Source organism: Tyto alba, unplaced genomic scaffold (assembly GCF_018691265.1).
Source record: "Tyto alba isolate M040663 unplaced genomic scaffold, T.alba_DEE_v4.0 Super-Scaffold_7, whole genome shotgun sequence".
Lineage (NCBI taxonomy): Eukaryota > Metazoa > Chordata > Aves > Strigiformes > Tytonidae > Tyto > Tyto alba.
In genome coordinates this window covers 32,386,507-32,410,588 of record NW_024881328.1, presented here as the reverse complement: position 1 = coordinate 32,410,588, position 24,082 = coordinate 32,386,507, and the positions used below count along the sequence as shown (strand labels likewise).

The window sequence follows — 24,082 nt, the reverse complement described above, 5'->3', positions numbered from 1 at the left end:
ACTATGTGGTAAAACATGTTGGATCACATACACATCCACTCCCTTCTGGCACACGCACAGCGTGCACACATCCACATGGATTTATTCCTCTTTATTTCACCACTTAAAGATGGTGTGGCCACTGTAGACCACGGTGGACTCTATCCCACTTCTGTCCCCATCACCCAGTCCAGCTGACAGTTCCTCAATATGACTTGCTACAGTAACGTAAAGCATTCCACAGCGTGAACATCAACAACATTAAGGCTCAATAACTTGTAAAAGCTGGCCCCTAGCTGCAGTGCTGAAGGCCCTGCACACAGAAAACGCTTTCCCTCTTTGCATCACCGTGCTACCTACTACGGCTCTCAGTGGTTTGTTTTTTCCCCCAGCATGTAGTTTATGTGCAAAAGCAGGGTAATGAAATCTTACTCACTTCACTTCTTGAAGCAACTGCTCGATGGAGAGGAGTCAGCCACATATTGTCCTTGGCATTAACACGAGCGCCTGCAAGTAAACAGCAGAGGTTACATCCATGCCCTGGGTGCGGCACCGACAGCCTTGCCCAGCTGTTTCCTAGTAAGAAGAGCTGTGCGATACGTGGTACTCTTGGCGCTCCCCAGGACTCTCCTGGCACCCTGTTCACCTTGGAAATGCATTTCCAGATCCCAGGTAGATAGGAGCTGAAGCCTGATTTGGAAAGAAAGGAACTGGATAGGTCAGACTATTATCGGGAATAGATTTGTTTACAGGACACAAAAGAAGGAAGATCTGTTGTTGGGGATTACATATGTATGTATGTATGCACATGTGTGTCTACGTATATGTATTCTTTTAGATCAACTGATACAGTCGGGGACAAAAAGCAACCCTTTGCTCAGAGCACTGCTGCTGTCTGCAGACACAATGAAAGGAGCGAGCCTGAACAACCGCTTCTTATTTCCAGCTCCACCAGGCAGACTACTAAAAGATATAAACTCTTCCCTGCTTCTCAAATCCTGCTGGGATCAAGAAATCAGGAGCGGGAAATGCTCAGGTTGAGGGGGATACTTGGCACTTACTACCTCAGCTTTCGTGGGTGTTATTCTGCAAACGTCAGAAGAGGGATGAAGGAGACTATCCGTTTGCCTTCTGTGCAGTTCAGTGCTAACGTGCACTCTGACAGAGAGCTGCACAAGAGGATGGGTTTGGGGTGCTTTGCCAGAATAAAGGAAGAATATTTAAGAACTACAGCACTGCTGGCTGACTGCAGACAAGAAAAAGGATCCTGAACATTTGTGTGATAAAACAGATTTCTTTGAAAGAAATATTAAATATATTCACTAATGTGATACCCCAGAAAGGCAGCCTAGTGAAAAGTACTAGAGAAACTGATTTTAAAAAAGGCTTAACCTGAAAACATTGTACCCTCTCAGGTCTGCAGGTAGCAGTACTAGTCTGAGGAGACTGGCACGTGCAGAAAAATTTTAGAGAAGCACAAGCATCATGCACATAACCTGGATAAGACTCCAAACTCCATGAACAAAGGGATTCTTAAGCTTCATTTTGCACCATAACTTAAGTGCACACAAAAGCCTGTAATTAATAAATCACACTCTCTGAATCAAAAGTACTTTCCGAGAGCCATTTCTCAGGAATACTAAGGTGCTTGCCTCTGAATCACAGTGGTTACTGGGAATTGTGCTATGTAATCAGAGAAAAAACAAGTTCTTTCATATTTCCGCAAGCTGGATATAATTTTTGGCTACAACAAAAAGAAAACCACTTTCATAAATATTGCAACAATTGGAGGCAATCCTCCGAACTCACCTTAGAATCTGGTATCTGGTGGTACAACCTGCCCTCTGGAAAAACACCTTTTAGAAAAGATAACAGTTTCAAAGAGTTTTCTAATGAATCTGTCTAAGCAAGGAAGCTGTTAGCTGCTTCTGACTTCACCAGAAGGCCATTATGGTTGGTACATGTTAGTATCCTGCCCATTGCCTACACTGCCCGAGGCTCTAGAGACACTAAGGCAACAATCCTCCACCATCATAAAGCTGACAGACAGGACTCCAAGGCATCTTACCTTACACTGATTTGGCCTGGTAGGGGTCTTGGGGATGCAAATTGCCTAGATGAATTCCTGATGATTGCCATCAAATACCTCTTTTCGGGTTTAGAAATTTATTTTGTATTTGCCTTGGGGTTTTGCCTTATGTTCTTAACTAAGGTTTCTTTTGGTTTATTTCTACCCATTCACTAACTCCTACAAGCAGATGGTTGCAAATCAGAAAGGCTTATGTGTGAAGTAGCAAAGTGTGACAAACATATCATTCCTCAGTATTCAACAACTCCAGTGGCATTGGTGAATACTAGGATGATTAGAAAACCTAGGGAAGTGTCTCCATCAGTAGTTATTCATGCCTTTCACTGAGCCACTTACCCTTTGAGAAACTGAAATAGTTGCCAAGAAAACAGCTAAAGAAAATAAAAGCAAAACAATACCAGTGTAAATAAAATAATACACAGCATGCTATCAGCTTTTTCTTCCTCAGCTGTTTTCCACATGCCTTTACCTCTGTGCTTTGGGACTCTTTACGTGACAAAGTTAAATTGCTCTTGCATATCTAAATCAATGCATCTGCTGAATACATTTGCGATTTCTGTTTTTAAAGAGCTGCACAATTCAGCTGCTGCCTGTTACAGGGGCTGCCGTTGTCCATTTACTGAGGTGCACAGTTTCTGATGAGACGTTTCCAAACGTTTCCCTCCGTACTGCCCATTTCCATCACCAAAGTTCAGCTTTTAGGTTCCAAGCAGTTCTTTGCACGCAACTGTTAATGACAATGAAAAAACTTCACCAGCACCGATGCACTCCTTCAGGGACAGAAAGTATCTGCCATTTTAAAGGCAAACAAGTGGAGGGACCCAGGGAGCAATGCTCATATTTTCAAAGGTGTCCTCTACACTTCACAAACTTGAGAGTCCATACTGTGATAGCCTGGGGAACAGCTCTTTGAAAGCACTGAGTAACAGAGAAATCCAACTCCAAAGACTAAGTGTGCTACAACATGCTAAGGCACCGAAAGTGAGCTGTGTCCATAAATCAGAAACTTAAATTTTCAAACCCATCTCACAACATTTCCTCAAAGTCACCCAGAAATTCAGTGTTCCTCTCTTCACTCTGGACCAAATATGTCAATGGTGTTTCAATGCACTTTCCACAATACTCTGTGAATTAATCTGTGTATTTATAAAGGCAAAGAGGGCTGATAACACACTCAAATTGGTTAATATGGTGTCCTTTGTAGTACAATCTTCCCTGAAAAGCTGTTTTAAAGATTTCCCTTAACTTCCTTTCAGGTAGCCACGGCACTGAGCCACCCCATAAAATATCCACTTAAAAAAAACCCTCTCCAGAGAAAGGATGGGGCTTTTCCCAGCCCCATCCTCTACACTCTGCGCTCAGGAGGGCTTGTACCCATGGGCCTGAAGGAAAGGCTTGGCTGTTGGATTTGCTCTGTGAAGCAGAAGTAGACAATAACATATAACCTCACAGATAAAATCAACAGAGAGGAAACTTTCTATAATCCACTCTTCTTTAATATGGCTGTTTTGTAATCTTTGCCATCTTTCACTCTTAAATTTTTCTGCCAGAAGAGGAAATACATCTGAAAATGCCTCAGTACTTTTGAGATCTGAAATAAACAACCTGATGCTGGCTTTCAGCAATAAAGTTAACATCTCTTTATCCTAACCAAAGTACAATTTTCCATCCAGCACATCTGCCAAATCCACAGGTCTCTAGATTCTGCAGTCTAAATTTCTGAAATTAGAGATGGTCAACGGAAGAAGGAAACTTTATTCTTTAACCTATTAATGACATTATTAATAAGCACCTTTCCAACTCCTGCTGTGAGATACAGCAATAGGTACACAAAAATCTAAGGAATGTCCCCCCACCCCCACTGCCAAACATACAATACAAAGCAAAGATCAGCATGAATGAAATATACCAACAGAGCAGCACCACCCGATAGATGTAACTGGGACCCACAACATGAGAGCAACACAACACCGTGGATAGGTGCGAACACAGGAACCAAACACCTACGTGGCAAGAACGGGAGGTTAGGCAGGATCTCTTTGGAGGCAAGTCGAGTCACTTGCTAGGGAGGGAAGTGGCCTGGGGATCCCACCAGGTGAGATGACACAGGGCCTAGGTCACTCATGAAGGAGAGAGGAGATAGTCCTGGAACATCCCCCAGACTTTCACCCAAAGGGGATACTCCTAATCCCCAAGTACAGGAGTTGCAAAGCCATGGGAAAGGCAGAGAGAAGGGTGCTTCTCCAACCTGCCGATTCTTCAGCATGCTGTGAAAGAGGAAGCCCTGAATGTGTGACCTTCCCCTGCTGCCTACACAACAGGGATGTCCAAGGACCTGCTGCACATGTGACGGTCTCGCTTCCAAAATCTATGTGGCAGATCTTACCAGGAACCCTTTCAAAGCATGCCAGGGTTTATCCTTTTCTTCAACTATTGTGTAATTTATGAAGGATGGATGTCAATATCGCACACACACCCCTAGTGTGTAACTTCTTGCCAAGAAACTCAGAACCTTCTGAAATAGTAAGGCATGGCGATATTGACAAGATCGCAAGCTCCTTGGTGGGGAACAAGGGGTAAGGGACTGAACTCAAATATTATGCCCTCGGGCACCAGCTCAAAACCCAGGAGGGAGAAAGGCACCAGTATAAATGAGAATGGAGCTTGTATTTGCTCAGACAGTTCTTGTTGCACATCTGTGACTCGGTCATCATACAGAGCTTCATTTATGCAAGATGGTTACCCTGGTCCTTCACCTTCTTGACAGAAATGAGGTTTACAAGAAGTGCTCAAAGTTCCCTGCTTTCATGTAGCCTGGAAAAACAAAACCACACAGCACATTTCCCCAGCTTAAACCACATGATTATGGATCAGACCTTCGAGCTGGTGTAAATCTACCTAGTTCTGACATTTAATGGGACAGGGTGATTCATGCCAGTTGAGTGGTCTGGCACTCTCTCTCCTGTATCAATTCCAAACAGACTCCATTTCAGTGGCTACCTAGAAAGCCATTTCTGGTCTGTCTCCAAACACCTGGGCAGAAGTTGTATTCATTAGACACTGCATGTATTTGTGCTGCCACCAGTTCATGGGTCACAAATTGCAGAACACTCATATTTCGTTTAATTTCTCTCCTGAGCCCTGTACAAAATGCAATGGGTTGCTATTCCTCCTAGCTTCTACTCATGCTGGGAATATGATTGTTTGACATCAACGGCAAGCATTTTTGTGCTTTCTCTCTGTGAAAACACTGTCTCACTTTAAGACAAACAACAGTTTTTCTGCCTATGCAACTAAATGTTATGATCAGATTAATCTTTTACAATACATGCTTACTAATACAGTTTACTGAATGAAGAGGTTGAAGCAAATGGAAGATGCTGCTGTTGTCTTTGGAGCCTAGTTCACCAAGAGATCGCAATGACAAAGAGGTGTTTATAACCACTCATAAATTTGCTCCTCCAAACCTCATAAACCTCCAATGATACTTCAGAGATTAAAGGGCAATGAATAGGTAGAATATGTAACACAAGATTAATTTTGACTTATGCTAAGCAAGTTGAGAAAGATCCACACAAATCTGCAGACTAAACTCCAGCACAGTCCCACTGATACAAAGTCCAATTTTTAAAAGCCCCCAGTATAAGTTTTTCACACTCAGATATATAAAAAAACCCCAAGACATACCACCTGCATATTATACTGTTGACCAGACAAACCCTATAGCCCATGGATGACATTTAGGCGGTGAGGTGGTGGAACTAAGTATCCCAGAAGAACATTAGATAGTCTCCTTCCCTCATTAGGAATGTGATAGAAAACAAGAATGTTCACCAGGACATTTTCTGATGCTGTTGGGATTCAGGCAAGAAATGAGCAGAACAGCTTCACCTTTTTCTTTATATGGATATTGCCTGTGCTGTTACTTGCAAAACCTGAAAAAAGACGTCTCTTCTCACATCACAACAGAACAACAGTATGTGACAAACAACACACACTGCAAGAACACATGCATAGATGAATTTTATTAACTGTTACCTCCCACTGAAGAATATCATGTTTGCATTTAGCATACTGAGAACCCACCCAAGCATAACCTGTCAATGGAAGAAATCATTCTGCTGGTGCCCTAAGCAGGGGGCTGGATCAGGTAACCTCTAGAAATCCCTTCCAGCCTGAATTAGTCTAGGATTCGAGGTCGGAAATTAGAAGGTGTTTCGCAATCACAGGACTGATAGTTCTGAAATAACTTTCTAAAAAGAAAAAATGCAACTTGTTTGAAGAGGCAGTCTAATAATTTGTGAAACCAATCATATCGCAAGGTTGCTTGCAAGGACTTAAACTGTACCATGAGGTTCCTTTCAATTCCCCATTCTTAATCCCCCATAAGCTTTACCCTTACAGTTCTCCAGTTTAGAAAAACACTGCCTTTGAAATCTGCAAGCACATCCTGGAGGTTGCCATGAATTATGTGTACTTCTTGAGAGATGTCTTCTTTATGCTTTATTCTGACAGATTTTGATCATGTTTTTTGTCACTACAACAGTCTGGAAGTATTTTTTTTATTTTTTTGTTTAGATACATCCTACTGCACAGTTTCTATTCTCCGAATCAACTTCCCGACACTTAGAATCATGTTTCTAATGTAAACACCACTTACAATTCATTCAAACTCATTCATAACTTTTTTGCCATTATTCCATAATAATTTTTGCTTAACAGAAATTCTTGGCTTGTACTCCAGGACATGAGCCCACATTTCAAATATGTACTTCAGCAAGTTTCTGAATCCACAAATATCGTCAGTTTGAATTCATTAGAAGTTTTTAAAAACTAGTCGCCTTGTTTATTAATTCCGTTCAGTCACAGTGCACATTTTATAATTGTATCATCAAATTTAAATGTATTTTCTAAGCTTGTAACAACTGCAACCAGATCTATGAAACTCAGAAATAGGCACTGCCCAAAGCTCACACATAGATGCTTTGTGGGGTATTCCCTGTAGCTTTAAAATTAGCTAATCTACCAGTTAATAACAGCAAGGGACAGCACCTTACCTGACAAAATGAGAAGCTCAATGATGTCTGCATCCCCCAGGAATGATGCAACATGAAGAGGAGTTCGTTTCTCAGCATCCTACAAAACCACAGATCGTCCAGTTATAAAACATGGTCAAGAGCTGCAAGCATTAGTGTTGAAGAGCAATGGATTTGTATATAGTGTTTATTTTTCTATGTGTATTTGCTTATAATTAGAAATGCAATCTCAACTGGTGAAACAACAACATTCAAGGTCTGAACAACACACTTCCTCCCAATAATCCTCAACTTTTTTATCATTTGGTTCCACCAGACCTTGCAGAGACATCATCTTTACTTGATATCCTTTACACAGGTAGACCAAATCAAACTCTAAAGTAAGAAAAGACGTCATCCTTGGCTCTCTTTTGGAAACATTTTCCACTCAAGTACTGCAGCAACATAATTGAAATGTTTCTGGACATTAGACTTTGTAATGCAGTTTGCATCAACCATTTAACACCAGACTCTTCAGAAGGGTATGGAATGGAACCATAGCCTTGGGAATGGTTTGGAACCACACACAAGGATGAGATGCAATCCTCTTAGTCTACAAAAGTTCTTGTACACCATTTAGCCTGCTTGTCTACAGCAGCCCAAAATGGGCTTGTACACACTGATTGACCTTTAAACACCAATAAAGAAAATATTACCAGTCATCTGTGTCTTTAAATTTAGAAGAATTGCTAATAATCATATATACAACTTCTGAAATAGATCTACTTTTATTTGATTTCGGTAATCTTCAGCCTTAGAGAGTCACATTTTCAAGATGTTCTTTTCTTACTTGTAAATACAGTGTTTACAAAAAAAATCTTTCTTTTATTGCGTTATTCAGGTGATTCCAGAACATAGGCCTTTAAAATAAACTGCTAAACATTGTAATACGGGCAACAAAAAACACAAGAACTGATAATCATGCTATTTGACCCCTGTTTCCAGTCCTAAATGTACTGCATTTTGGTTTCCTAACCACTAATACAAAAAAAGTTTTACGAGACTTATCAAACTTATCAAATTACAACCTACCAGCATTAAATACTGTAAACTGTTAACAGATTCATCACTTTCTGCAAATGATCCTAACACAGAAACCCTATTTGTACTTACACTCTTTCCCTGAAACATATCTCCGAGCCTGTCAAGCAAAATGCCACTTCTAACATGACCAAGAGTTCATCAACCGCAAGCTATTTTGGACTATCTTCAAAATATGCTATAAATGTGGACAAATTAGTGCAGCAGAACCATTTGTCATGTGAATGCTGAAAATTGTTTTCCAGCACTGCAAGGCACAGAGCCACTGGTCACCAGAATAAATTACATTTAATTTTTATATTTGTATATTTTTTCAAACATACATGATGTGTTTAGTCCTCAAATTCTGATGCAATGGGTTTTGATCTTATATATTGGGCATGCGCATAAAACACTCAAAAAACAGATTATGTGACACCCTGGTTGTCACAGGTCAAAGAGAAAGGTATCTTACAGAATTTCACCTCCACACATGGTAGACAAAAAAATATTAAGCCGTGCCCGTCCAGCTATGTCAAAATCACAAGCTTGATTTCTGATACACTCTGTTCCTAAGACATAATCCAACATGGACTAGCTTTTACAGGCTACATGACGAAGCCCTTCATAAGTATGGCTTCATATTACCTATCCTAAGGCTATCCATTGCAGAAAATACATTAAGACTGATCGAACATTTGTACAAAAATAGAATCTGTTTTATTTATTTTCTTCATTTGTTAATTTTAATGTATGAATCTCTCTTTAGCACAATGTAGTATTTGTAATAGCTATCCTACCTGTCAGTGATAAATTTCACATCAGCTTCTTGCAACACAGCCTAGTTTGGCAAGAAAACAGTCGTTTGAAGTCGAATGCTAACGATACAAGACCAAGCAATTTTCTTTATCAGGGAACCAAGGCTATTCAGTGGTTTATTGATTATAAGCAATATTTTATACTAAGCTGTAAATCTGATGGAAATTTTATAATTGTGGGAAGAAAGGACATGAAACAGAAAAGTACAATTTTTAGCCTTCTGTAGCAGGAATAATTCTGTGTAAGAATTCTCAGCTTTCACTTCTTAAAAGCAATGCAGAATCTTATCCAATGAAGTGAGAATCAAGTCTTCAGAGAAAGGTGGGTTTAGTGATGCAACTAAATTTAAGCTTAATTTCTCCAAGAGGAAAAAACCCTAAAATTTCTCCATTTGTCACAGCCAGGCACAAGTCAGAGTTCACCCTCACATGAACTAGCAGGTGACAAAACCTGATGCACGGTACAGAAAATTAAAAGCCCACAAAAGAGCCCTACAGGCAATGTTTTCAGGAGTTTGGCGGGCAGAAGTCCACACACAACATCTGCAGCTGAGCGTGCAGTTGAGCAGCTCAACAGAGGAACATCCTCAGGTTCCTGTTTACTCTCTGCACGAGGCTGACACAGAAATGGAGGAACTGGGGCCTCTGCCCATCCAGCCAGCCACACTCCTTGCTCCTTCCTCAAAGACGTGTACTGCCTTTAGCAAGACTTAAATAGCCCACTGGCTTTGTGTCTGGCCAGTGCATCAACGTCTATTCAGCTACAGATGTCCTTGTGGCATGATGGCAGTGAAAGGAGTACAAATAAGTAAATCAATAATGATCTAAAGAGTGAAGGCTACAGACAGAGAGAGGAATAAAAAGGAAATTCGTCACTTGAGGGAAAGGTCTGGCAGTACCCCAGACCTGAACATACATAATCAAGGCAAGGAAAGGGGGGTGGGGGGGGGGGGGGGGGAAGAAATTTTAATGGGATTACAAATAGCATTAAGACAAATAATCAGACCTGCTTCAAGTGCAGTTCTCAGAGGAACAAAAGATCCATAAGAAACAGTAAATAAGCTAAACAACAGCTAGAAAATCATGCTGAGATAAGCACTCTCTCCCCAAAACTGTATTAGTGAATTATATTAGTTCACAGAAAAGATGATGCTGCATTTTAACATTAACTGTACACTTTAGAAAAAAAAAGTACCAATAAAGGAAATTAAGACTTTAACAAACAGGGAATCAAGGACAGAAGGCCTCATCAAGAAAAACACTCAACACGTGCTTAAACTGTTCAAGTGATCACAATGACACTGATAAGGCCCTTTGCAGGCTTAAAGTTAGTCTAGTCCTTAAGTGCTTTATTGGATCAGAGCCCCAGAGTACATGAAGATTAGCAGAACGGTGGCTCGGATGAATCATATCAGCATATGTAAAATATTCAGGCACATTAAGAAAAAAGCCAACAGTTTCTCCTCAACACAGCCTACATCTCGAAGTACATAATGGATTTGAACTTTCATATCAACTACAGCTGTTCAGATCAAAAGATGTTTGGAACAGTTATTTACTATTAAAATGTAAGTGCAACTGCTACAGAAAATAAATGCCTGTATCCTCTTTTTATCACCAAACTGACTGAGCAGCCAACAAGACTAGTTCAGTGCAGAAGGAAACACCACAGAAACCAACTGAAGGAAGTGCCACCACTTCCAAGCGGATAGCGATCTGCCTGGGTGGCAGAATAAACTAAAATATATTAGAGGCACGTGAATGGCAACAGCTTCCATTAATACAAGGCTAAACAAAACAGTAAGAGAAGCAAACCTCCTGTTCATTAGCTACATTTCGATCTGAGCTTACCTTATTCAAATAGCACAAAGTAGCTGATACTATTAAAAAACCCAAAGATTCAGATACAGCTTGGCTTCATGAAAATTAAATATTGGGAACTGGTTAGGAACTGAAAAAAATATAAGCAAACCAGCAGCTACTTCTTGAGGTATTTACAACAATTTAGAACCAAAAGCTGACGTTGTATAGACACTCTGCTGCTTCAGGATTTCCTCCTTCTCACAGATTGTTTTATTAAAGCCTGTAATTCACAAAGCAAATCAAAATGCTTAGCTGTGAGCACCAGCTGGGAGGTGAAAGTCAAGCTGTGTAACTTATGCTTGGTGCCCGCTCTGCTACTACCAAGCAGAGGAGTTCCCATCTCAATCTGCAGATCCTGGTTTCAGCACCTCTCATCCCCCCAGTCTTCAGTTTAGCCTCATAAACAAAGATTTTTCTGGACTGAGCCTTTAATTGCCAAGTGCTCATGAAGTGAAAGAAGCAAATACTTTGATCTTCTAGAGACAAGAAAAATTTTCTTCCCTCTCCTCCCCCATCTAACCCTCTCCTTCCATGAGGCTGACAGTAGCTTTCATGCTAGAAAAAGATAACTTATAAAATTAATTACTAATCCTAGATGGAGACTGTAGAAACTGTTATCCAAAGTTAATGGAAATACTTTAATACTTATCTCAGTTTCCAATGTAAGGCTCAAAGCTAGAGTTAAGTGACTCCTCCATTTTTATAAATGAGGGGGGGGGAAAGCATACATCACTTGTGAGTTGATGGGAAAAGCAGATTTAGAAACCTCAGGTATTTCAGGCAGACATTTCTGCCTTTGGAGAAAATAAAGCAGCTACAGACAAACCCTGCCATGAGCTTTTAATGGCCTATACGTCCTTAACTGTCTCAAACATTTTGAGGACAACAATAATATGAGTCACCAGCACAGACAGAAATAGATATATACATATAGATATATATGTCTATAAAACTTCGTACCCACTAGTATACTAGCATGCTGTACAAAGCAACTCCCAACATTTCAGACACTCAGTAAACTCCAGCAGAATCTTCTTCATAGTTCAAACATCATCTTTATAAAATATTTTAAAATCTATTTATTTTCTAACAGAAAAAATGCTTCTTCTAAAGTCATACTGATTGCCTTGCATCACAAACATCAATGCAATGTTAGTGTCCAGTTCTCTTACATTCCTGAAAATTGTTCATAAGTTCCTTCTGTAGAAAAAAAAAAAAAAAAGTATCCTCCAGCACTTCCCACTTACATTAACACACTAGAGGCTAAATACCCACTGAAAACACAGCTATCAGGCAGCACCAAACTGTCATACTGTGTCAAAGCAGAAGGCTTCCAAAATTCTTGAATAAATCCTCCAGAAGACTTTCCAGCACAGCAGAACTGCATCTAGAAGAGGCACATTTACCTCCAGGATAGCTTCATTCTCCTGTGAGACTCTGCAGTGTCAGAAAGAAAATCATCAGTTCTTGGACAAGAGCAGAGGCAAGCGTCTGGTCCCCAAGATCACTGAAATACCACATTACCATCTCTCTTAGTCCCAAATCAAACACGTCACTCCAATCTGAACAACAAACTGGTTTTCACATTAGCTATCCCAAGCATGCAAAGCTTTTCAGATGCACAATCCTAAACGTGTGCACACTTGTACCCTCTCAAAAAGCATGCTTAGCAATATCACAGAGCTATCCCTGTCCTACGTATGCAACTTGTGTGTGTGTGTGAAGATCTGGATAAAGCCTGAATCCTCCTAACAAAAGCAGGCCTGCAAATCTGTGCCTTAACAAGTAGGACAATGAGAAAAAGAAGCAGTAAACAGCATACATCCACGTCTCTCCATGAGAACTGACTTCTTGCCTTCCTTATACTCTAACAGACCACCCTCTAAACACATGCTCCTGCGTGTAGGGCCTTGCAATCTCTGCTGGTGCCACTGTCCCTTCCCCTGCAGAGCTGCTTGGCAGCTATAAACGTGCAGGCAATGCCCAGGGTCCCTACACCTCCACACGGCCCCAACCCACCCCTGGTCTGGCCCATCAGGAGTTCCTGCAGCCCACCCAGATCTGCTGGCTCTGCAGCTCAGCTGCAATGAAAACAAGCCAAATTCAGCTACATCATTACCTCCTCCTAAGCTATATCATCTTGGTGAAAGTGAGTGGGGGAGCATTTGCATGAGCCCTTCTTGACATCAGCAAGCAGAGAGAAACAGCAGCGGGCAGAACGTAGAGCAAAGAGGCCATGGGGATCAAGCTGAGAAGGCAGCATTAGCACTCAGGCCCCAACATCAGAAACAGAAGCAACTAAGTTTGTTGAAGGCAACATATGCTTTCCCAAGTCTCACTGCAGGGGTGAGGGGGGATGTTATTTAATTTCCCCAAAACATGAATGCAATAGAAGATTTTCCGGGGCAATCAAAGTTTTGCATAAGTTTCAGGTTTTAGGGTTTTATCCAAGAGAAAAAGCAAGATTAGGGAATAAGGAGGAAAAACAGGGAAAGAAATATCTGGTTTGGCTTGCAAGCATCTAATCAGTTATGGGGAAAAATACTAGAAGGTCTTTTTGCCTTTTCTGTTTGACTTTAAATATTCTGAAGGGAAACTAAACTAGAAGTCTGAAATGAAAATGGAAATTTTACAGGAAGGATTTTGGTTTAGTAGAAAATCATGAAATTGCACATAAGAACTGGACTCTGCATATGTAAGACGTTGCACAGCTGCATCTATTACGAATCCCAGCTAACCAGGAGTTACCACTGAATCCAGAATAATTCCTACATGAACAAGGCTCTGTGCCATTCTATCACACTCTTCCCAAAGTAAAAAAGTCATCCCCCCAAAGCCCCACATACATGCATGTAGCACGAACACCCTGATATTTCTAAATGTACCAAGCAGCAAGCACGAAAGATGTCAGCCTGAAACTAATCTGGTGGTCTGGGTGGTCCGACCCAGTATCCTGAATGCTCAGTGGTAAGGAACCACTCGCCACCAGCCAAGGAGAACGCTGTCCATGCCCTCAGGGTGCAAAAGTAGCATCATGGTCCCCCAAGGCACAGCAAGACACTGGAGAGGTCAAAGCAACCCTCAGAGTGGCAGAAGGAACTAAAACCCACACTTCTAAGCCAAACAGTTACAGCTTTAACTTACTGCAAAATAGAAGTCACAACTATAGCAGCATTCATAATGTAGCCATTTCCATTTCCACCAACACACACTTCCAGCTTGGAAAGATATTAATTATTTTACCAGACCCAAAAAAAAAAAAAAAAAAAAAGTAACCTTCTAAACTTCTGATTTGCTCTATACACTTTCTTCTAAGATTAATTATCCTTTAGGTAGTATGCATATATATCACTGATTTTGCATATTTGCTCCATGTGCTTTTTTCTTCTGCCTTCCAAATCCCTCTCTTGCTGCAGATGCCAAAAAAACATTTTTTAAAACTTCAGAAATCCCCAAAGCTTGATGCAAAACCAGTTTTATTTTACTTTCCTGTCCTACCTACATTTGAACTATTCCACTATTAACACAGCTAACCAACCAAAACGATCAACAAAGGGCAAATTGCTGCCAAACAGTGTCATAATTTCCTCTCACGTGAGCAACCAAGCACTGGAGAAACACTAATATGGAAGTAATTAAAAACACCTTTAAAATAGAAACATAAGCATGCAGCGCAAATTGCAAGCTCACAGCACAAGGGAGGAAAATGCTATCTTTTGATCTTTGTTCAGTGACATTTTAAGCATTTGACGCTTGTCTGCAATTACCATCCAGAATACAAGCTTCAGAATTTGTGTTGACTGGTATTTTTCTAATTACTCCAAATAATAGCTTTGTTTTTTGCTTCTGACAAAATAGCTGTTCAGGCAAAGCATTCTTGGATGGACTTTTAGCATCTTAAACAGGATTCTGGGTAAGACCATCCAAGTTCTGTGACTTTTTCTATCAGGTATCTGTTACTTATCTACAAAATACATATTCTTTGTTTCATATTGCACCTGAGAGTTGAGAGCATTGCCCTAGCAAACATCACTCCCACACCTGCAGCCAAAGCATATAAAAACATTTGAGAAGCCTACAATAACCTTTTACAGGAAATTATATTTTCAAAAACCAGCATGAAATACAGAGGATATTTTAGCACTGTCATGTTCATCTAGGTTGGTTTTTTTCGGTTGGTTAGTTGGTTTTAGGTTTTTCCTTTGTTTTTTTTAATACCATCAGGGAAAACAAGTAAGGAGGAAACTCAAGGGAGATGATGCTTTAAGGAAGCACTTTTAGGAACTTATTTCAAGAAAATGACTGGGTACTGATAATCACAGGAAAAGCCTAACATCAAGGTCATCTTTGTCCAGATTCCCCATTTAAAACAGCAGCAAATCATTCCTTCCACTTGACAGCAAGTGGAGCGGAGCCCCTGTTAACCAGATCTGTAGGATCACTTCTCCAGTTCCCTTCTGCAGCTCCGAATCACACGGTTGGACCCCACTGCCTGAAAAAGCTACAGTGCCAAGACTACACCAGACAAACTGCTGGAGTTAGCTATGAATAAACTGACGGCTTTACATCAGGGAAGGACATGAAGAAAAGAAAGGTTGATTCAGAAGTCCAGGAAACACCTGGAAATCACCATTCTGCTTCTGCTTTATATTCGCACCACTTTCAGAGGCCACAGACTGTAGTCAGGACTGGCAGGGTTCATTTCTAACAGTACGGGTTTAAGTTAAAATCAAAGAGGGGAAAAAACTCCCCAACTTCTGCAAAAAGACCAATTTCAAATGGAGATTTATTTTTTTTTTCACTGCCAAAACACTTAACTACTACTTGTTTACAGCTGCTTACAATTGTTCTGGCTGGAGCAAGCCAATCTGCGGAACAGTAATTCCTTTGTGGGCAAATCACAGCCAAGATACTGCTTCCTTACTCTCACTGCTGAGACCTATAGTGAAGCTTTATTTCAAGTACAGGCAAATACTGAATAACAGCTCCTGATCTGCAAAGACTCTTCATAAACGGAAACTCTACAGAGAGTAAAAATATGCAGCTTTCAGCTGGTTTTATTCATTTTCCCAGTAAGAAAGAAAAAAAATGTCCCCAACTGACCTGCACATTTGGAATAATTACCATACACTTAAAAAATTTAAAGTCACCTGCTGGAGATAATTACATTTCCGAATACTAATTAGGATTCCACTGAAACCCCAGGTCTCTAACTTCCAAATAATTTCCATTCTGTTATGTGTTAATTACGAAGGACACAATTAATACTGTCATTGCAACAGTTGACAAGCATGGTGGTTAGGTATCACAGGCACGTAACATGCCAAGTCACATACCAAGGCGTTGACATCTTCAGTTTTGTAGATCAACATCCGTATCTCTTCCGGATCACCACTGAAAATTGCTTGGACCAGCGGTGGCTGGAAAAATAAAACAGAAGAAGCGGCATTACAGGTTTGTTTTCTGTTTAAAAGGAGAGCATATTCTTCCTGCAAACATTTACTAATGCTGGTCACAGACGTTGTATGATCCCAGTAACAAATCACCAAGAACATCTCATCAGTAAGAACTTTCAGTTTGCTTGAGGATAAACTGAAATCATGAGTATGTTTGTATGTATAATGAGTGTGTGTGTGCACAAACAGGGACCCCTATTAGAATGGCAACTTTTGTCAACAACACGCAATTAGCCCAGATGTTCTCCTTGGCATGTAAGGGGAAAACTAATTACATCAGATATTGCTGCATGCTTGCTGTTGGCACAGATTAATGGTCATGCAATACACATTTAGAAACAGAACATTATGCAGATAATGAATTTCTGGGCAATTACTAAACATCTTGTATCTTTTTACTGAATAAATATGCAACGAGCACAGTTAATTTTAACCACCCAAGAAGCGAAATAATTATCTTATTGTTTCAAGTCTGTTATTATGCTATTATGAATCGGAACGCATAAATAAATAATCAGGCATATGGGAAAAACAATATGCCATGCTCATTCCTCTGGCAATGCTGGCGTCACTGCCCGCCAGTGGGAGGGAGCCCTGCATATGCTCAACTGCTCCGTTACACGTCCAGAGCTGGCAATTTCAGTCCTTCTGCCTAGGTTTGCTCTGGACCCCCAGCAGCAAATATCCCAGTTATTAACCAAGCTGGCAGAACACAATCTGCTGAATTAAAAGAACAAAAACCTTGCTGCTGGAGACTCAGAAAAAGAGGGGGGAAAATTACCAAGACACCTATCCCCTGAAGCACATAGCTGAAACAGGCGGTGGCCCCACTTCTGCCGTCACCCCTCCTGAAGGCAGCATGTGCCCCCCCGAGCTCGCTGCCCACCTCCAGGTTGCCTTGTGGTCCTGCTAGCAAAAAAAGAGTTTGTGGTGCCACACAATCACCAGCATTTAAAATAACCCTGCAAAATGGAAGCATGCATGCCTGCTCAAGCACATAAAACAGCAACAGTTCTTAAAATTCTGTAGAATTTAACTATCTGGTAAACAAGTTATCTCAAAATCCACAAACAAGCTGGAAGAACAGAGAAAATACCATTTTTTTAACCAGTCTTTTCACTGAAAAATTCATCATATTCGAACATGGAAAATACATTTCTAAGGTGATGGTGACTATTTTAAGACATATTAATCCCTTATATCCTTAAGAAAGATTCACACTAGAATTTCATTCTTGCCACTCCCCCAGTGGAAAAAGGACTAAAGCAGCACCTTTTATCACAACTGTCTGCAGTCTTACGTATTGCAGTGGATGTTCAAAAAAAAACCCATTGTTTTGAATTGTATTTCATTTGAACCATTCATTAGCATGCTTCCTTCCCAGCCCATGTTAGAACAGTTACAGACCCCCACTGGAGAATGCAAACAACAGACCTTGGAGTCAGACCCATTCTCTCTCATCTGCCAAACTCAAACAAATCAGGATTTAGCAAAGAGTGGGACAGACTCACTTCCACATTTTTCTCCACCAAAAGAAATTATTTAAAGTGGTTCTATGATCTTATGCCCACTAGTGTGCTAATAAAACTTAGTAATTCCTAGACTTAGTGCAAACCTAACTCTGAGAGCTAGGAAGAACCAGCTTAATGTTTACGAAATTAGAATGCTCACATCAAAACATTTCCATTTCACGTACATTTAATATGTACATGTAACATGCATATAACAAAATACACAGGAAAGCTGAGAACTCCTCAATTTCAAGATGAATGGCAATGCAACCCAATGGCCAAGCAACAAATATCCCCAGCAGCTTGGATGAGTCTCTGAACACACTTGCAGGTACACCCAAGCACCCAACAAAAGGTATCAGCCAGGCTCTGATAACAGGTGATCTGAGACTTCAGACAAAAGTACCATCACCAAGAGAAAAATTCAACTTCTATTGGATTTTTTAAAAAGTTCACATGCTGTTACAGGCAACATTTTTCTTTTAATTGGGAAAGGGTAAAGTACTGTGCATTGTTATATTAAAAAAAAAAAAAAAAAGGGAAGTCTACAATAAGGCAGTTTGAGCCTTCTTTCCTCTGCCAGAAATGTGAATCAGACACCTGGTTTTACAGGAAATGCTTGACCTTTTTAATTAACATCAGCTACTTAACACAGAAAGCAGATTGAGAAGAACATTATATTCTTTAGATCTGTGACATATACAAGATCCTCATCTCAATTCTTGTCCAGCACACCACAGTCGTATCTACATTCAGTTCCTTATATCGTAACCCAGAATTTATTGTGCCTCTGAAGCAGGTTCTAAGTCTCACACTGCTGACAGACAGTACGTTTGCTGACAGGAGGAAGCTGCCATATACCCATTTGCAAAGCCTTTAGTTCTTCAGCCCTTTTTCCATGAGATATACTTTCTGTAAATTAAATTACAAGAGACTCTATCACTGCAAGTGATAATGCCAAGAGGCAGAGATCACAGAAAATGATCAGAGCCTGTAAATTGGAAAGAACAGATAAAACCAGTCCAGGTTGATAACCATCTTGAGTCACTGCTGTGCAGCCTTCTCCAGTTGGCCATTTTCTTAAATCACTATTTCATGATTTTGCTTCATTTACGAAGGTAATAGTTTTGAAGTGAGAAAGACATTACTGTTAAGGAATTCTTATTTCATATTAAGACATGTTTCTGTGTAAGATGCACAGTAATGTATTACTGTTTAGAAAAATGTCAGAAGTGTGCTGCAGCGTTGTCGTGGCAATTTGAGGTCAGAGCTGAGGATGTGCATCCGCATCCATCAGCACGATGGAAAAAGTATTGCTCCATTCAGCAGCTGACAGTGATGAAATGGAGCTTGTACAGTTATATACGTGTTGATAATGGATGTCCAATGACCTGAACAGATTACTTTAGTGATAACCATGTTCATCCACGAATAACTTCAACTTTAAGTAACGTTTTTTTTAATTCCTGAAGAGCAGATAATGACAATTCCTAATTGTCAAAGAAGGATACAGTATATTTTTGGAAATAATTTCTAAAACCTGTGACAACATCATTAATGGGTTATTTCACTAACATAAATATTTTGCTTTAAAACTCTTCAAATTCAAATACTCAGAATGAAGAAAAAAAAAAAAAGAATGCTAAGAGCAGGTTATGTATAGCTATTATTAGAATTAAGCAAGGCTGCAGGTTTTGGAATGACAAACAGCTGTTTCATCAGCTCAGCTCTCCAGAGCTTCCAAATTCTTAAAGAGAGTTTCAGTTGAGAGTGTTCATATTTTTCTCCTGAAAATACACACCAGCAGCTAACGAAAAACTTTCCATGTTTCTTTTTCTACAGAGTTGCTATTATAAGTACAAAGCTCATCAAGTTTTATTAGAATGGTCTTTACTTTGTGCTGTAATGAGCATTATAGTAAACATCTTCCAGTGTTGGAACATATCCCTGTCTTTACTGCACACGGGGGCAATTGCAAGCTGGACTTCAATCCACCAGGTAAAATTAGCTTGTTGAACTGAAGGCACAGTGATTATTTCAGCAACGGAGATCTTAGACCCACAGGAAAGCACAACCTGTGGCTTAGCTGGTGCCCACAGAGCCAACAAGCCACACTGGCAGAAGAAATCCAGCATTGGGAAATCCTCCTCCGCAGATCTGATGGTAGAGAGGAAAGCCGAGACTACTACCGAGCGGCACTGGCAAGCCTCTGAACCCCAGATGAGATGAAGTATTTAAGTGGGCTGTCCCAAGTATCATTTTAATTACTATGTTCAGAGTGGGTGCTGAAGCCCCTAGCAAACCAGACAGTATTTTCATTGATTAACTGTGACATATATTAAATATTTTATCTTTATTTTAGATATCCTGACTTACTAATATGGACTTATTTAAGCCAGATTTTCATTTTGCAGGACCTGGAGGCAGATAAGGAAAGGATGATACATTCCCATGCCAATTTGATATAATATACTATCATGTGGTCTTGTGAGTGAAAAAAGTTATATACTGATCCTGTTTGTGTTCTAATTGCATTACATCAAGTTGCTGGACTAGACACTTGGATACATGTACTCATTTCTCCACAACTAGCAAGGCAATGTAGCAAGACACATAATCATTTCAAAGTGGTATTGATTTTGTCAGTGTTTTGCCAAACCTCTTTTTTTCTGCAGGTACACCCATTAATCAGGATTACAAGGTTGTCTGCAATGTCACATCACATACATCTATTTCCTTCCATTCATCATAGCACAAAGACTACTCCTCTTCCTAATTTTAATGTAGGACTTTCTCCTTCTGAGCATACAAAACATGAATACCTGAAAAGCAGTTTCAACTTACAAGTCTATAAGTGAACAGTCATTAATTGATTTCTCTTAATTCTTAGAGTACATTTCCCTGGTGTTTAGTGTTTATACAGTTCCACGTCTAAAAATTACTCAACACTAATAATTTTTTATAGGCCTTGCAGTCTATTGCACTTGCATCAGGGGTTAGCCTTTTACTGTGTTTTAGGAACTGATTGCTGGGTAAATACAAAGAGAAGTTCACTCTTAATTCGTTATTATTTCAAAGACTGCATTTCTGTTGTTGGAATTTCTATATACTGGTTTCTGCCAGCAAAGTACTTCCACAGAGCTGGTATTCAGAGAACAATGTCCTTGGATGGCTGTTAATGGGTGTTTCAGAGCAATTACGGATTTTCACTGAGCAACTCCTAAGGAATCCTTCTCCAAGCTACTGAAAGGCCAGTGGAGAGAATCAAATTTGTGAAGAGGGTGTATCGGTCCTCTGGAAGAACTGCAGCAAACTGACAGCATCTTTAAGTGAGCAAATGTGCACACCCAGGATGTTTATAATGACCAGGTCAAAAAATACCCTGCACACTGCAATATTTCAAATACAGTAGGAAAAAAGTTTTTCAATTAATTTAATTCTATCTTCTTATGTCCTTCCATTTTTTTTTTTGCAGACTAGCTCAATTATTTATAAGGATTGCACATAATGCACTGCAGAAAGGACAGCATGTATGCCTACACGCTGCTACTTACTGCAATTTGTTCCACTGAGTTTACACGCTCAAAGACCAACAAATTTATATGACACACAGAGGTATTCAACAAAACACAAATTAACACTCCTGAAAGTAAGAAAAACTCTGAGTAGATGGCTCTTACAAACTTGAAGAAATTTTCATGTTGTTTTTATGAAACTGTTTAAAGGGCACAGAAGAACTGTGCTCTGACACTTTCCCCAGACCAATGACTTTATAACTTACTGCCATGCTGTGCTGCAAATTGCTTAGAGGGATGTGCTGGGCATTTAAATTTCATTGCAAGAAGTGTTAGTTTTTCCTGTAACGGCTCCTCTTTTCTCTCCATGTAATTTATAACAGCCTCTTTCTATTCAGCTTCTCCAAAAACTCGGGCTGTGTTCATCCTTCAGACCACAAGAAGGACTGTAGTGCCAATGGCGCAGGGCACACAGGAAACATACCCTGGGAGCAGTGGAGAATCCATCACTGCTTCATTTGCTGCTACCCTCACCTGAGACAGGAAAAAGAAGTATATGTAAACTGTAAGTAGAGCATATGTTTAGAGTCAAGAGCAACTTTGTACCTCAACTTTTAAAGAAAGAGGAGCTGGAAGGGGGTGTCTGCGTTTGCCTGAACAACCCAGCATTTCCAAAACCTGCCCACAGCCTCAGTGCTCAAGAGCCTGTCCCTCTGACCTGCTGATTCAAATGGTGAATGGCAACTTCATCAAAATGCAAAGAAATGGCCAGTGACCAAACGCAAAAATACCCCAGTGTGCACCTCTGGCTACCGGTATGGTGTAACCCTGAGAGACGGGTACTGAACGGCACCAACCGCATCAGGAGAGGATGTCTGAAGAGACATCCAGTGTGTCAGAAACAATGCCTGTTCTGTATTCAGTGCTTTCTCCCCCCTCCCAATGATTAGTTAAATGCTCAGTAATGCATAAGTGGTTCTGGATTTTAAGTAATTGTTCACAAATATCTGAATAATTCATGTCATGCTAACATAGTCCGTAGGTAGTTCCACTTAGACATGCACTCAGCCTTTCCCATGGCGGCTTCACAAATTAAGACCTGAATATTTCCATAAATATTTGGTGCAGAAACAGTGGGAATATGGCAATTCTAACGTGACCATCAGACATTGCCATTGCTGGTGATGTTAATAAAACCCGAGTTTAATCCCTGGTACGCGCTGCGAGCTGGGTGGTGATGAACCGCAAGCTACCGAACGGCTGCAGCCACCACGCAGAGCAGCTCCAGCCTTACCCCGCTGGGCGGCGGGGGCTGGGGGGGACCTGCCTCCCGGCAGCGCTCAGCCCCGCCGGCTGCATTCGGCCCGGTGCCTGGTTTCCAGTGCTGATCAGGTTTAGAGGCTGGAAATTCAGGCCTAACGAAACACCCTTCTGCGTCTTGAGGATGGAAAAACCAAACCGTTAGCTTTAGGTGAACAAGTGCGTTTTCCAAAACTACGATTTCTCCTTCATTGCAGCTACCGTACATCACATTAGGGGAAGGGAAAAAAAGCGTGATCACTGGCAAAGGGTTGAAGCAGTAGCAGTAAAGATGCCTGAACCAAGATTGTCTGATGACAACCTGAAGAACACCTTCCATTAAGGCTCTTGGTTTGAACACTGCTTATGCTATATTTGGAAAAGGACAGCCTGAACTGCTCAGAGTATGGCTCAACCCTGAAAAGGCAGCAGGGCCGTCACAACACATGCTGCATCACCTCCCTTTGAATCATTTCCCCTCTGTACCAGTTAAGCCTTTGCAATGACAAACTGGGCTTGGGACTGGAAACCCAGGCTGGGCTCCCTTGGGCTTCTGGCTCTCTGCTCCCTCTCAGCAGGACCCTGACAGCTTTCACTTACACCCCACCCACAAAACTCTTGAGTCTCCCGCCAGACGAAGAAGACAATAGATCTGACTCTATAATTAAACATAATCACAATTAATCATTTCATTTAGTAAGTGATATGCAAACCAGAATATACTTAAGTTCACTTTACCATAAGCACGCTGCTTGCCAAGTAACAAGAATAAACCTGCTTCATACCCCTGCCTCCCCGACACCCCCTGCACCCTCCCATTCTGGTCCTCCCTGGGTCTGGCTCCTTCCCCTCCTCTTCTGCCCTTCTCCAAGACATTTAAACCTTTGACTCTCTCTCTGCTGCTCCATTTCCACGCTGCTGGAGCAGGGGAGCTGGAGTTCTCAGGTGATGCACACTTGAACACCTTTACGGCAAATGCACACTATCAAACGAACACTTGCATTTCAAGCAAGTGAAAAAGAAAGAAAACTGTAAGCAAAATGAAAACTATCAGGGGAAACGTATGTTTATTACAACATACTGAGACAGCTGCAATGTTAACAACGTTTATTTAGTCAAGCCTTCATGATACTTAAAAAGGAAAATAGTCAGGATTGACTCTGCTTGTGCAATGCCAGATCAAGCCCGGTATTTCTGTTCGCACAATTTCTGATATGTCATTCCGGATGGTGCAAAACAAGACTCTCGGCAGATCTATTTCTGGCTGTTAGCTTGGCTCCAGATTTTGGCTGCCTCCCATTTTTCATTATGAAGCCTATCAACTGCCCCAAGAATTGCTTATGTTTCCAGGTGAAGTGAAGGTTACATCCTGCCGTTCCTGGAATCCCAAAATTCCTGTACACACCAAACACACTGCAAGTAGCCTATGTTTTGTCAAACTTATCAGTTAAAGGCAC

General features: G+C 40.7%; 1 protein-coding gene across 6 annotated transcripts in view; it reads right to left on the bottom strand.

Moving 5' to 3' along the window:
- The window catches only part of ANKRD44 (ankyrin repeat domain 44), a 148,811-nt gene that overhangs the window by 68,234 nt on the left and 56,495 nt on the right, over positions 1–24,082 (bottom strand). For all 6 annotated transcript variants that reach the window (XM_033010913.2, XM_042808533.1, XM_033010912.2 and 3 more), the window contains 3 exons: positions 16,181–16,264; positions 7,126–7,204; positions 416–486 (listed from right to left, as the gene is read on the bottom strand). In XM_033010913.2, the coding sequence (XP_032866804.1) occupies positions 416–486; positions 7,126–7,204; positions 16,181–16,264 (234 nt within the window). The remainder of the gene's footprint in view (positions 1–415; positions 487–7,125; positions 7,205–16,180; positions 16,265–24,082) is intronic.